General features: G+C 37.4%; 1 protein-coding gene across 2 annotated transcripts in view; it reads right to left on the minus strand.

The window, feature by feature from the left end:
- LOC119655692 (odorant receptor 22b-like) overlaps positions 1–16367 on the minus strand; it is a 153498-nt gene continuing 137131 nt past the window's right edge. The window contains exons 1-3 of one of the 2 annotated variants that reach the window (XM_038061701.1): positions 1154–1908; positions 720–1075; positions 405–659 (exon numbers count right to left, since the gene is read on the minus strand). In XM_038061701.1, the coding sequence (XP_037917629.1) occupies positions 598–659; positions 720–1075; positions 1154–1485 (750 nt within the window). In that variant the 5' untranslated portion in view covers positions 1486–1908 and the 3' untranslated portion in view covers positions 405–597. Of the gene's footprint in view, positions 660–719; positions 1076–1153; positions 1909–16367 lie in introns of those variants that run through there. The other variant, XM_038061711.1, reaches the window with a different exon arrangement.

Here is a 16367-nt window from a genome sequence, read left to right on the forward strand (position 1 = left end):
CTCAACGGACTGGACTTGCGAATGTTTTAGGGAAGCTTATCCGTACACATCATAGGCACTAAACCACATGAAGATACTGCCAGATGTTGAGGGCCTATGACGTGTATGCGGTTTGGCAGTTTGGCGGTTTGGGAAACACGAAGACGTCAAGCAAAAATGAAATTGCTCGAGCATTATACATATTTTATTTGACATTACGGGCGTAAACTTTAGAAAAGTGCGTATGAGTTTTAATAGTTTTCACCTATGCGTCATTATTGAAAATTTGAAAAGTAAACCATGCGGAAATGATTTCATTTTCTTTCAATACAGTTTTAGAATAGGATAGATCTAAATATCAAAATATTTTCTTTCTGTTTTTAGTAGCGGCTTATTAGAACCTTATTTGTATTTCTCATTTGAATATTGAATAAAACTCTTCGTTTTGCGAATTTTAGTTGCAAATATGTAAGGAATTCTAACATTTTATTAGTTTGAATTTAAACCAACTACATTAACTTTTAAATTAAATAATAATCAGAAATATTTAAAGGCGATGAAATATTCCATTAAACCCAATTAACGAACTATCGTAATCCAGGGTAGTATCGATGTTCTTTATATTTTGATCAATATATCATTGTATAAATTGCTGAGAAAGAGTAAGCGTATTGCACAATCTGAAAGATCAAATCAGAATTATTTCTTATCAATCAAAGCAGTTACTTTCGATCAATTACACTGAGAAAAGTCGGATAAGTTGATCGGCACTATGCCACCAGCTAGAATCAATCTACAGTTTTGTGACCTATGTATGATGAAAAGTATCGCGAATCGAAATGACTGATCAGGCCAATTAGTTGCATAGGCTGCATCTGCAAGCTTTTCACTCAAAGTTTGGAACTGATCAGCAAGGACGCAAATTGGTAAAATTTCAAATATCGCTGCGAATGCGAAGCCAACAGTGAACATTAACTCCGGGAGTTCCATACTCCTAGAGATTATAGATGTCATTGAAACGCAGAGTTCAAGACTAGCAACCGAAAGTTGCACAAAGTACATTTTCGAAAGTGTTTCATCTAAAATTTTATAAATCCTGAAATGTAAAGATAAAAGAATAGATTGTTGTATTTCCGTTTTGGATCTGTTTTCATTTGCATCAAACTACATTCACCTCAAAATGACAATGTGGCGTTCAACAATGGTGGCGATATTTGATTGTGTATGGCATTCTCGGCCACCAACTCCTAACCGCAACATTTGCTGAGATAAAATTTTTAAATGTGCGTTCAACAATAGAAAACATATTGGCGGGTACATATCGCTGGCAATTGCTTGAAGTGCTAGTAAATGTATTACAACAAAATCATACAGGAATTTCATGATAATATGTTGGTCAAACGGAGACCATAATGGCAATATGAATATTTCGCCTGAAGTGAAAAGAAAACCTAATATTTTGCTATATACAGCAAATACGACCACAATCAGGAAATATTTGAACATTTCTTGCCCCTTTTCAATCGCTTTTCTTGCCAGTGGTTGGTCTTCTGGTCAAGTTACACTTTCATCTAAGATGTGAAATAACTTCTCCAGTTGAAGTAGCTTCTTGCAAACAAACACCATTATCACACATTGCCCGACTTTGCACAAACTAGCAAGATAAATCGTCATATTATTTAGAACACACTTAGAATCTTTGCAGAATACAAAATCGAAGAATATCATGGATATGAAGAATATATTTATTCCGAAAAAGAAACTCATCCAAGCATAATAATATCTATTATACTTGGTCCAAGGAGCTACACACAATATTTTCCAAACTAGATGAATTTGCTTCAAACCGACGTAAGTATTTAGACTGTCCATTCTGTAAGTATTGCAAACAAGTGGATACTGAAAAGCGGGAATAAAACTTATCAGCCACGAAGGAGCTGCTTCCTTTTGTTCTTCAACCCTTGGTCGCATTCGGTATCAAGTCAGCTCATATGTAGGGGAAATCAATGCCAATAAAGTAAATTAATAAGTTGCAATAGAAAATTATAGATTAAGCCATTTGGCGCTTTTGTGAATTTTCGATGCCTAACTTCTAAGGAAAACTTTGTCTCAATGTTCGTTTGAATGCAACTCTAACATTTTACATGCTGTATGCGAGTATAATTGGATACCTTCAACCAAATTGAAAGTTAAGTTTTGAGGCAAAAATTGTTTTTGTAAAAGTTCTAGATTCAACTTGCGTCATAGAGTATAGTCGATCACAATTAATAATAGGTTAACAGCGACCAGGATTTGTAGAAAGTCATACACTCTTGCCCCAGGTTACAATGTTCAGAATTTTCTAAGTTAAGGACATACTCCATACATCGTTGTTTCACATAAAACTTCACTATCTATCTAACCATCTATATGCCAGTCTAACCAATGCATTTTGCTCAAAAACGGTTACTCCAATCAAGACGAAATTTGGAGGAAATTGTGGAACTGTGAATCATTCTACTTTAAAGTTGAAGAGGAATGTTCCACTATACTCCAACATGTTTGTACAAAAGGAGGAGTGTAATTTTCTTTACCGAAAGTAGCCACGTGGGGCTTCACATACAAGGTCTCGATTAGTAAGTTTCTAAAGAGCCTTTAATTTCGATATTAATTGTCAAGAGAAATGCACATTTAAATGAAGAATTATATAGTAGATTCGAACAGCTGCCCGGCCAGTCCGCCTAGGATGAATTTATGGAGGGCCTTATAACTGGAAAGCAGGGGCGTGGCATTGGTTGAGAATGAGGGGAAGAAAAACTATAAAATACTAGATTGTTCAATAAGTTTTGTGGTTCGATAAGAAAGGGAGTTGCCACTAACCTAATTTTTTTTTTGTTATGTTGGTACACTCTTTATATGAACGCATGTAAAGTTTCGTTTCAATCTGTCAATTCATTCTTTGTTTACAAACCATTTAGTATCGACGTGTCACAATATTTTTTTTACAATGGAATAAATAAAGTAGCATGCAGTGATTGAATTTTTAATTCTGAAAGGCTTAAAAGCAAAGGAAATTTATGAACGAATGTTGAAAGTGTATAAGGACTCTTCGCATTCAATTCGTAGAGTATTAAGTTGGGTTGCTGAATTTAAACGTCGTCGTACAAACCTTGAAGACGATCCTCGTCAAGGATGTCCAAAAACAGCAACAATAACACAAATCGTGGAAAAAATACAGGATATCATATTGGAAAATCGTCTAGTGACTGGAAGAAATTACTATAATAGAAGCCCTAGGCATCTCATTGGGCAGTGGTAGCGATATTTCGACTGACGTATATGGTTTCAGAAAGCTATGTGCACAATGGGTGCCGCACTCGCTACAATAGAGCAAAAACACATTCGAATGTGATTTCCTCAGCAACATTTAGAGCGTTTTTAAAAGGATGAAGTGGATTTTGTGGGTCCATTCTTGACTGTGGATGTGACTTAGGTCTATCCTGAATCAAAACAAGAGGCAAAGAGTAGAGTGAACCTGGTTCGTGTCCAGAAATCGGCTAAGAAGGTGTTAGTATCAGTTTTTTGCGATGCCAACGGAATTAGGTTTCTGAACTACTTGCTGCTAAGTTGCTAAGTTGGTAAAAGCTGAAGGAAAAAAATCATGCAAAAAGGCTAGGTTTGCAGAAGCAAAAAAAATATTTTTCATCAGAACAATGCACCATGTCACAAGAGCATTTTGACAATGGCTAAGATCCATGAATTCAAGTTCGAATTATTGGAGATTTGGCCCTTAGCGACTTCGATCTATTTCCAGGCCTAAAAAACATGCGTGGAAAGCGTTTTTCATCAAATGATGAGGTCTGAACAGCTGTGGAAGCGTATTTTTCAGCCCTTCCAGGTTCTAGCCTATACTGAATAATAAAGTGTATTTCAAACCATAAAATTTTGTTTTCCTTATCGAACCACAAAACTTATTGAACAACCTGGTATGTGTATAAACAACTATTTACATATATATTTACTTGTAAAAAATAAACAAATTCGTCAATAAATAAATAAAAAATGAAAAAATAAACGATGAATGGAAGTCGAAGGCAATGCGCGGTAAACACGTGAATTGTCTTTGGCAGCCATTTGTTGATTTGCAGTTGTCGAACAGATGGCTGTGTGCTGGGGAGCTCTTTGCTGAGACAGAGAGGTTCATGTGTGCCATTCAGGGCAGCGTGGTCGCCACCCGAGCTTATAAAAAGCTCATCATGAAAGAACGGGTGGAGAACGGCCAGTGCAGAATGTGTGGTTCGGCGTTATAGCGTCCACACACGGTAAACCAAGTTGGTGACCAAGTTTGCGGGTCGTTTGCCACAGACGCAGCAACCGACCGGCAACTTCATTTCGTTGCGAGATCTCGACGAGTGCACATCGTCGCGCCGTAATGGTCATTACGATGCGAAATATCGAACAGTGCACGTCGTTGCGTCGTGAGCTTCGCTATGTTGCGCGCTCTCTTTTAGTGTGGCGAGATATATGTTTTCTTGAAAGTGAAAACGCACGATTTATTTATTAAGATGATTTTATTTCCAATCGTCAAACCCAACTCTAACAACTCAACTGCTCGTTACATGTCTTTTTCGTGTCGCTCTCTGGATTTTTACCAACATTTGATCCAGCGGGGCTCCAATTGATGTTGCTTCTCTGGCTAATTTTAAATGGGTGCTATATGCCTTTAAGTTTTGATTTGCTTATTGCGCGTAGAGACCCGAGATTGTAATATTCAGGGCCTGTAATTCCATGCGTTTCTTGACCTCCCCGGTTATACTACAATTAGATTTAATATGGATTTGATGGGATTTTGGTATTATATTATTATAAAATCGAATCGTAGTATAACCTGGATACATACCCCCTAAACAAGGATGGATTCAATAAAGAAAGAATGTTCATTCTTGATACAGCCATCAAGAATGGTTACACGGTCGAAATAATCAAAAAACTGATTAAGAGAAAGCAAGACCAGATATGGAAGAACCAACATTCAACATTCTTCGAGCAAGAAACCACTCTAGCTGATACAAAATGGGTGAGCATACCATTATCCAAAGACTTTTATAGAATAAAATCCTTCCTAGGAAAATACAATATAAAAGTGGTCGGATCAAGCAAAGACGCAACCCTCAAAAGACAATTAGGGAGCGAAAAGGACCAATTAACGGAAGAGGAAAAAAGTGGGATTTACAAGATCAGCTGCAATGATTGCGATATGGTCTACATTGGCCAAACAAAACGCCTCATCACGACTAGGTTCCAAGAACACCTAAAGGAAGTAGAGAAGGGAGAAAGACAAGGAGCCAACACGGTGTGTTCTTCGGTTGCGGTGCACGTCATCGAGGAGGGTCATTCTGTGACGAGGCAAAATTTGGAGCTGGTACGACAAGGGAATAAGCCACACACCTTGGACGCATGGGAGAGCTTGGAAATATTGCGGAAGGATGCGGCCAAATTGATGAACACCGATGCAGGGAATTGTGCATCGAGGCTAATTAAAAAACTCGCTGACAAACATAGGGACCGCACCACCCACATAATTGATGGCCATCAACCCAAAAGTTATAAGATTATCCCTACCTGCATGTGGACCTTTTTACGTTTTTCTCTTTACCTTTTAGAATGTGTACCCACATACGGATCTTTAACTTTTAAACAACTTTTTATCATCTGTCCCTACAGACCTTTAATTTCTTTTATTTAAAAATCAGGGAAAACTTCCTAATGATTTAGTAGCTTAAGTACTGAGGAAGAGAGTAAGTAGCTCTCGAAATACGTATTTACTAACTATTAAAATATATTGTAGTAGGAGAAAGATACCTAGTTTTATTTTTATTTAGAAGAACTACAAGCATCGGAAGGATAACTATTGGTAACGAGGTTTCGGTTTGTTCGCCACACAGGTGCTGCAACTTCATTTCCTTGCGATATCTCGAGGAGTGTACATTCGCGCATCGTGAAAGTAATTTTGGTTACATTATCGTGAACTGGAAGTGGGTGGTAGAATTGGATTGCGTGGGAAAAGTGTATATATAGAGATTTAAGAGTGAATTGAACGTATTTGCAGTGGATTTTATAAATTGTGCAGTTAATAAAATAAACATGAGTGTGAATTTGAAAAGGGCCTTGTTATGTGTCATAATAGACGAACTATGTAATGATGATATACAAGAACCAACCCAAATAAAGAGGAGAAAGGTTTGATCTAAAAGTTGGTATTTAAATAGGCCTGAATTATCACATTCGAACTTGTTGAAAGAGTTGGAAATTAGTGCACCCAGTGACTTCAAGAACTTTTTAAGAATGGACAGTGAAACGTATAATGAATTATTGCGAAAAGTAAGCCCATTCATTAAGAAACAGGACACAATAATGCGTGATGCGATATCTCCTAACGAACGTCTGTCCGCAACTCTTCGGTTTTTAGCTAGTGGACAGACTTTTGAAGATTTGAAATTCCTTACTGCAATTTCACCACAATCTTTAGGAGTGTTGATAATGGAGACGTGTTCGGCAATAATTAAAGTATTAAAGCCATATATTAAGGTAAGTCCTCTTCTAATTTACAAAATTGAACACCTTCATTGGCTGTGCTAAGTTGCAAAAGTAAATACACCATTTATTTATTTACAGCTGCCGGCAACCGAAGACGAATGGAAAGCCGTTGCCACCGAATTTGGGGATAGGTGGAACTTCCCAAATTGCATTGGCGCTTTGGACGGGAAACATGTGCAAATAAAAAAACCTAATTGCTCATGGTCGTATTATTTCAATTATAAAAAAACTTTTAGCATTGTATTACTAGCGTTAGTTAGCGCGAACTATGAGTTTTTAATGGTTGAAGCCGGCGCAAATGGGCGTGTTTCTGATGCTGGTGTGTTTCAGAATAGCAAATTTTTTGAGAAATTGAATGATGGATTACTTAACATTCCACACTCACAAGCTATACCTGCATTTTCTGAAGTAGATATGCCCTTTGTTTTTGTGGGGGATGACGCCTTTCCATTATTGAGGAATTTGATGAAACCGTACAGCCGCAATAATCTATCAATAGAAGAAAGGGTATACAATTACAGGGTGTCAAGGGCTAGAAGGATTGTGGAAAATGCTTTTGGAATTGTGGCAACGCGATTCCGCATACTTATAAACCGCATGAATTTGAACCCTAAAAAAGCTAGCATAATAGTTCTAGCATGTTGTTATCTCCACAATTTTTTAAGGACAACCAACCCCTCGGTCTACTTAAGAGGAAGTGTTGATATTGAACATATAAATAATGGTGATATTCAATTGGGTGCTTGGAGACAAGACAGCCAGCAGCTTTCTGAACTTCAACCAACTGCATCGAGAAATGCAGCTTCAATAGCAAAAGAAACAAGAATGAAATACACAAGGTAACTATATGATTAAATAATAACAGGAAGAAAGGAAGGAAGAAATTTGAAATAATAAAACTTGTTGTTTCTTTTTCGTGGGTGTGGATATTTATTCTTGCAAATACCGATATTTCGGGAATCACTTGTTCCCTTCATCAGTGTACAATTTCACTCAGAAGAACGGAAGGTTATTCACCGCTATGCTCACTTGAAGTTGCTAAGGCTTCAGTAATATTGACTGTAGTCAAACGTAGGGCTCCCAATTGCCCCAGCGTGAAAACATCTTCTATCGTATTCGGTATGGCGAAGTCACCATCTATTAAAGGGCCATTTTTTAATCATTACCGAGCGCGAAGTATATATTAAAAATATGTTCCACCTTTGAACATGTATTAAGAATTTTCCTTTCATTTTTAAACTAGACTTACTTTTTATTGCCTATCATAATCCTCATATTTGGGATTAGCCAGCTCACCCCGCCGGAAAATACTTACGCCATAAATATTCTATAATATAATAATATAATATACTGATCCTGCAGAAGGCAAATGCTTGCAAAACAATAAAAACAATGGAAACTTCGTACAGCTACCTATTCCTCAATTGAAGCTGTCCTTCCTGAAATGCAAGCCATAATTCTCAAAGGCGCCGTGCATATTTAAAAAAGGTTCCCAACAAAATATATGCGTCCCATCCCAACATTTATTAGACTTCAATTTTTATTGGCCATCATTATTTCCATTGTCGGCATTTTCCACCTCACTCAACCAACAATCTTTTATAAAACATGATAAAGAGGTAAACCTGACAATGGATATATGGTACTTGTGAACATTCACTAATTGCGTTCCTCTCCTTTTTTACACATATTTGAAATTTTGTCTCCAACCTAATTACCATGATTGCCATTGTCGGTCTTACTTTCCATTTTGCAGGCAAACTAATTAAGTTAGCCGACGATCCGTTGCAAGGGAAATGATTGCTAAACAGCAAAACTGGGAAAACTATGGTAAATAATGTGCTTATTTACAAAAGCAAAATGAGGAAATGTATGTGCCACCTTTGAACATTGCATTTAATGCTTTGTTTTTCTTGTGATATACATTTATATTTATTCTGAAAAATTAATAAATGCTTCCAAACAATTAAATTATATGTATAGAAGTAGCTATTCCGCTTATAGAAGGTCATTTTACCTATAGATTAAGTACAAATATAAACATACGAAAATGTATATCTGCGTCATCTTTCACCAATTAATTAGAATTTGATGGATCAACTTTTTATTTTTCAGTGCCCATAATTTAATTTAATTTCATGTTTATAAATGAAAAGCAATTAACGGTATATTAAGCGAATTGCTGATTATTGTATTTTAAATGATTTTCCTGTGATTGCCTGTTGCATCTTAATTAACGAGTTAATTTCAAGATAAAGCAAAGGACAAGCGTCACTATAATTTCTCGTTTTCAGAAAATGGTAAGCAAAGTTACAGAATACAGGTACATCGCAAACCCATTTTTTTTTACGAACGAAATTCCTATTTGAACAATACCCAAACGCGGTATTTAGCTTTCGTTAATACAGAACATGTGCCTCACGGGAATTCAACCTACACAGCCATTCGTCGCCTACTTGCAATTAAACAGCCTAATAAAAGGATTAAGGTAGACCAGAGGGATCATTCCTTCGTAATTTCTTTCTTTAAGAGTTGATGTAAACATATACAAATAATTAACGGTGAGAATCAGCCGTACGAAACAACAACTCCGTCTTTTTTATAAGAAAGTACATCCAGTATAAATCGGCTTCTGTTCCTCAACTCATAGAATCTAATTCACTACCCTAAACACCTGTTCAAACGAGAATTATGAACCATTCAATTGAACGATAAGGAATAAGTGCATCCGAAGCGTCATAAACCAATAATGAAATGTATGAAGTATCAAATGTTCATCTGTTTGAATATTCAAGGATAAGGAACATCATAAGATACCACAGAACATGTCTTTACATTCCAAATAAGCTAAATGCATTTTACGAAAAGCATATGAGCGAACAAAAAAGAAGAAAACTAAGACATTATCGTAATTAACTTATAGCGACCGGGTAATTAAAAGTCTTGCACTTTAATTTTACATAGTGGCAATCTAATCTCCATTTCCCATCCTATCCAGAAAACACGTCTCAAGCGTTCGCATCACATTAAAATCGCTCGAAAGCTTTTCAAATGATCAAGCACACACCGAACCGATTCTTAACCGATTCACATTTAGAAGCCACGCCCACAAAATATCAAAGCATTTTGATGTTCGCGCAACCGTTGCTGGAACCGTTGCTCCAACCTGAGTTTGTATGGAGAATTTCTCCACAGACGTCCAACCGCACTGCAACCGCCAACTTGGTCACCAACTTGGTTTGTCGTCTGTGGCCGCTATTAGAGACGTTGGACCATCTCATTTTTGGCTGTACTTTTATGACACCGGTGCAATACAGTACCAGGCGTAATGCTGTATGCGGAAATACGTGGAAAAAAAGGTGAACTAAGAGCCATTGGCTCGGGAAATCAAAGAAATTTGGCGTCTCGAGCGGGTGGAAGCAGTTCCCATAATATTGTCAGCTACAGGTATTGTACCTAAATCCATCACGGTTTCCCTTGATGTCCTGGGACTTTCGAACAGTCTGGTTCAAACCATGCAGAAGTACACCATTCTGCATACGTGCTCGATGTTGCGGGGAGTACCCGACGGATTCTCGCATTGACCTACCACCGGCCACTACCACCAGCGCACATAAGGACAAACGACCATATTACGACGACAAAATCGATTTTAAATATTTTTCCCAAATTTAAAAAAAATGCGCCAGAAATTTACACTATAAGTGTATATTGTGAACTAGAAAAAATTTCCTTTTTTCTGCGACACAGCGCTCATCCCATGCGCGCAAAGTTGAGTAATTGTTTCTATTCGTTGATACTGGTGAGTTACAACAAATTGTTGACAGTTACTATACGGTCGTTACACTTTTGTTAGTAAGAAAAATTAAAGTTTTGTATCATGAATTTAGAATCGTCAGGTAGGTACTTTAATTTGCAGTTATTAATATCATTACTGTGTACGCAGTAATTACTTAGTATGCGTATCACAAAATACTACTACTTGATGTTTAAAAGAAATTGAAATTTTGACTTTTGCTTGTGTTACAAAAAAAGTTCCAAAAAGTTCCATGACTTTTTTTTACTTGTTTTGTAGCACAACGTATAGCTGATAAAGGCATGTAATACTCATGTCCCCCCGTTTCCCCTTTTTCTTAAAATCGCTAAATTTCTTTCAGGTAGTCGACTTGACCCTGTTCCTAATGAAATTCGAATTAAGAAAGGGGAACTTTTTACAGTGCTAAGAAACAGCCAATTCAACAAAATTTCATCAGCCAAATGTAATCAACAATTGATTGGCTACATAACGGAAAAATTTGCCATAAACGAACTTTCAGAAAATTGCTCAAAGCAACTGAAAAATATAGTAAAAACGTTTGTTGCAAAATTATTTATAAAATGGCGCAATTCTCATTACACGTATGAGCGGTTTCGGAACAACAACATGAAATGGCTTCATGAAGATTTAAAACTTCCAGAGATATTTGAATTAGAGCCGCTTCGGCTATCCGGAAGGCCAAAAAAGGACTTTGAAGAAAGTTCTCTACGTACTAAGCAAAGGCAGATCAGTGAATTAACATCAAGCATAAGCACAGACAAATTGTACATGGCCACAGAATCAAGCTTAGTCAAATCTGGAAAGAGAAGTGTAGCTAAGGTTGTAAAATTAGCCATCCAATCTTCACCCAACAGAATAAAAAAAATGACGACTGCTCACGATACACAATCCTCTGGTTCTATAAGAGCATACAGCCCTGAAGAGGCTTTAGGTCTTGTAGTTGATCTTGGCCTAACCAAGGAGGATTATATAACCATGCGAGTTGGAGCGAAGGAAAGAGGGGCTGACATTTACCCTTCGTATCATTTAATAGTAGAGGCAAAAAAGATGTGTTATCCTCCAAACATTACCGTTTCTGAAAAAGAAGCTTTTGTGCCCTTGCAAGATCTTCTTACACATACAGCAGAACGTTTGACACAAGTACAGGCTGAAGTAATTCTTCAGAATATTTCGGAGAACTCTAATATCATCGAAATTTATTACAAATGGGGTTTAGATGGAAGTGGTGGGCATAGCATATACAAACAGAATTTTGCAGATAATTCATTATATGCCGATTCTAACATTATTTTGTGTACAATAGTGCCATTGCAAATGTGTCAATCTAATAATAATAAAAAACAAATATTTTGGAATAATTTAACCCCATCATCGACGAGATATTGTCGTCCAATTGCATTGAAAATAAAAAAAGAAAATATTCAAAATGTGAAAGACGAATATAAAGAGGTGGAAAAGCAAATTTTGCAATTGGAGCCTACTATTATTCGTATGGATGCTAAGGAAATAAAAATTAAACATGTACTCATATGTACCATGTTAGATGGAAAAACGATTAATATTTTAACTGAAAATACAAACTCGCAGGCGTGCAATATTTGTAAAGCTTCTGCAAAAGATTTAAATGATTTAGGAAAATTGCAAAATAGGGACTGTGATGAAAGCGCGTTTAAATTTGGTATCTCTGTACTACATGCTCATATTAGGCGCTATGAATATTTGTTGCACATAGCTTATAAATTGGAAATCAAGCAGTGGCAAGCAAGAGGTGAAAATGCAAAAGCAAATGTAAAGGAAAGAAAAACTAAAATAGCTACTGAGTTCTATAGTAAATTGGGCCTCGTTGTCGATCAGCCGAAGCAAGGTGGAGGCAATAGCAATGATGGAAACACGGCAAGGAAATTTTTCGAGAACCCTTCACTGTCATCTGAAATAACCGGAGTTGATAAGGAGTTAATAATACGATTTTCAAATATACTTTCTGTTATTTCATGCGGGCATTACATCAAGGAAGATATTTTTAAAATATATTGCGTTGAAACGGCACATCTGGCTATATCTCTTTACGGCTGGTATAAAATGAGTTCACAAACTCTTGTTACATGGTGCTGATATTATAAAATCTTTACCTTTGCCAATAGGCCAGTTATCTGAAGATGTCATTGAAGCAGGCCATAAGGAATACAAAATTTTAAGGCAATGCCATTCCAGGAAAACATCAAGAATAAATACAAATGTTGATATATTTAATTGGATGCTTGTATCTTCGGACCCCATTGTAACAAGTAAACGAAAAAATCCCAAAAAGAATAAAACCAAATTTAACCAGGTGGTAATAAGTATGCTAAGAACTCCTATTTGCTGTGCGAATGAAGACGAAGAAGCAGAACTCTAATTTTAAAAAAATGTACTTATATTTCTACTATACATAATATATTAATAGATAAGAATAAGTCCTTTTGAAATACAAATTTTTATTTAATTTTTTGTTTTATTAATATTTCCGCTGTCTGTTAATTCCCGTGTACATTTTTTAATAAATCTAACGTCAAATTGGGTATATTGAATCGTTAAAACCACTAATGTGAATGAAATCTCGTATCTTCAAATGGCATATTGGATCCGCCATTTTGAAATTTTACTCGAATTTGTAACTAGCAAACTCTGTTACCCTTGAATTCTATGTTTTACCAAAATCGCTCTCATAAACAATGAGCAAATAATTTTGTTATGCTAAAATAACGATTCGTCCCAGTGTGCAGCGCCCCTTTAGTTTTTAAGTATTTAGGATCGTACGAGCCTAAATGCTTGACACTTAGTGCTAGTGCATCTACGTCGCTCGCTATGTATATGTGTATTTAGCATGTCAAACTACTCGCTTTAATGTAATATTAATATTAGGTTGGAGAAAAAGAAATGTCGTATTTGTGGTCGAAATTTGACGCTTTATTTAACATACTTTTTAATTATCCGATTTAAGTCAAATATTCGTCGTTTTGTTCGCAAGCTTGTTGCCATTTAGAAGGCAACTTAATTATACCCCCCTCCTTATTTGCAAAAAAACTCACCCAATTTTCGCAAGCCTCTTTTCAGGCCAAGTTAGTAGCATCAAGAACGTTTTGCATGGACCGGAAGAGATGGTAATCACTTGGTGCCAGGGCGGGACTATACGGTGGGTGCGATAGGACATCCCATCTGAGCTCCCGTAGCTTCTGGCGCTGTCCTGGTGGAACACAACACCATTCCTATTGACCAATTCTGGCCGCTTCTGGTCAAACGTCTGCTTCAAGCGGTCGAGTTGCTCACAGTAGAAGACCGAATTGAGGATCTGGCCATAGTTGAGCAGCTCATAGTGAATGATTCCCTTCCAATCCCACCAAACATACAGCAAAACCTTCCTGGCCGTCAATCCGGGCTTGGCGATGGTTTGGGCCGGCTCGCCGCGCTTCGACCACGATCTTTTTCGCTTGAGGTTGTCGTACGTGATCCACTTTTCACCACCAGTCACCATCCGCTTCAGAAATGAGTCGAATTTGTTCCGTTTCAGCAGTGCATCGCAGGCGTTGATTCGGTCCAAGAGATTTTTTTGCATCAACCCGTGTGGCACCCAAACATCCAGCTTTTTTTGGAATCTAATCTTCTGCAACTGGTTCCAAACGGTTTTATGGTCTATACCCAGTTCCTGATCAATCAATACTTACATGCCGGTCTACTTGGATGATTTCGATGATTTAATGGATTTCTACGACGATTGGCCTACCAGTACGGGGTGTATCTTCGACATCTACTACACCAGAGCAAAATCAATCGAACCAACGCTGTGCTGTGCGAATCGTTACAGTATCGTTCCCATATACTTCACAATTTTTTTCGGCCGCCTTCGTTGAATTTTTTCCTCTCAGGTAGTAAAAACGTAGAATGCGACGAATTTCTTGCTTGTTGGACTCCATCTTTGACGCGCTATAACTTGAGACTGAAACGTACGATCACAACACTTGTAGAACAGATTGTCTTCTTCAAATCGCTGTATAGTATGACCTGATGCGATAAGTACAACACAAGATGTGTTTAAGTGTGGTCATCTATTAAAAAAATACCACATTTCTTTTTCCCCAACCCAATATTTGGTATTTTGGATTGCAGCAAATTTATGTGGAAAAAACTATTTTGAATTAGTGTAACTTTATTAGTAATAGTACGATTTTGGTGAAACTTTGGAACATCATTCCTTATACTATAATCTATATTACTTCTATGCGGGTGAGCTGTTTAGAGTTTATGTCCGAGTGAGAAAGTTTGGTTGATATGATTAGATGTTCGTTGTCGTTCAATCAAAACCCAACTGACCTCGTGGTCTTGTGGCACACCCTGTGCTTGATGGATCGAAATCCTTGAGATGTAGCCGATGCAGTACTAAGAGGTTTCATTTGCGGATAATTCTCACCCTATTTAAGGACTAAATTTTTGTTTGAGATTGTGGGAATTCTGGATCCGCCATGCATTTGATGCCAAACAATTGGTGATTTTGATTGATGCGCAATTTTATAAGGGAGCAAATACTAACTTGTAGCCACTTCGATTAGGCTGCTCAGATGGCAGAGGTGAGGCAGCGTCTCATGGGTTACTTTTGCACTGGACGAAACAGCATGCCATGTGTGTATGGTGGGGGAGAAGCTACAGCTTCTGAGCACTCAGGCTGTGGCCCATTGTACTCGCCAGCATGCCATACTATTTAAGGACATTTTGTATCATACAAAATTATAAGGATGCGCAAATCATAGACCTTCAAATAATTCGCCATAATGAAGTCCAGATAAAGGAAAGGTATGTATTTGAAATAATGTGCAAGTGTTTCTCTCAGTAAAATTGAAAGAAAGCAAGATTAAGGAAAGAGAGAGAAACCAATTATAGTTGCAGGTACCCCACTTACTAAACCTGATATCACCTATATCACAACAGAACGACCAAGAAAACGCATCATGTTTACTAACAAGCTTCGCAAAAATACTAGGGCGTTGTTGTGTTAGGGTCGCCCGGCGAGAAATGAGCAAGGTTACTTGATAAAAACACTTTGTCAGAACGTAAGCAAAACTTGTCCAAACCACACAAATCCGTGGTTGAACACTAAACGTTCGTATGGGAAGATTGATTGATGATCTGTGTTCTGCAAGAAGCTCGTTACCGGGGTGCAAAAAACTGTGATATAGAACCCATTCCAGAGGTTTCCATGATGCTATAATATAATTCGAACGATTTGATGACACTATTATTATCTCAGCTCAACGCTCTCTGGAAACGATTCGACACGAAGATCAGTAACGCGCCTGTTGACGACTAAACCTTCGTTGCGAATGATCTTTACGCCCCTCGATTGAGGATGTCAAGCGTATTGTCGATTTTAGGGACGCTCACGACCTCATACTTGTCAATATATAGTTTATCTAACGGTTGTCTCATCTTCTCATATTTTATAGTTGAAATAGTAAGAGGCAACTATATTCGCCTTCCGCGAATCAAACAACATTAAGGCAAGAAGAGGAGTACACTGACGAGAGAGCGGAAGAGAATGAAACTTAATTTACTTCACTGCTGATCATTATGAAAGGAGAAGAAACGTGGGATCAAAGTTAAAATTCGATCCATAAAGCGCCCTATACCATGCCCATTCAGCGGTTGACTAGTCAAGATACTTGGCATTGGAATGATAAAGTTTTAAGTGAAAAGAAAGAGACGGTAATAATCACTGAGGAAGGCAAAAAATAATTCTCGGAATACCGTATTTATTTGAATCATGATCAAAAACGGCATGATGTGATTGGCGGTGGTTAAAAGGCCTTTCTGAGTGGGCCGGAGACGACCAGGAGGAGAGAGCTATCCCAAAAAAATTAAAAAGATTGCGAAGTTGACAAGCTCCATCGAAGTACTCCGTCGGAACATGCTTGCGCGCCTGTATACTAACCGGGCACGAGAATGTGGAGGCCTTCGGACATTTCGA

This window comes from Hermetia illucens, chromosome 1 (genome assembly GCF_905115235.1).
Source record: "Hermetia illucens chromosome 1, iHerIll2.2.curated.20191125, whole genome shotgun sequence".
Lineage (NCBI taxonomy): Eukaryota > Metazoa > Arthropoda > Insecta > Diptera > Stratiomyidae > Hermetia > Hermetia illucens.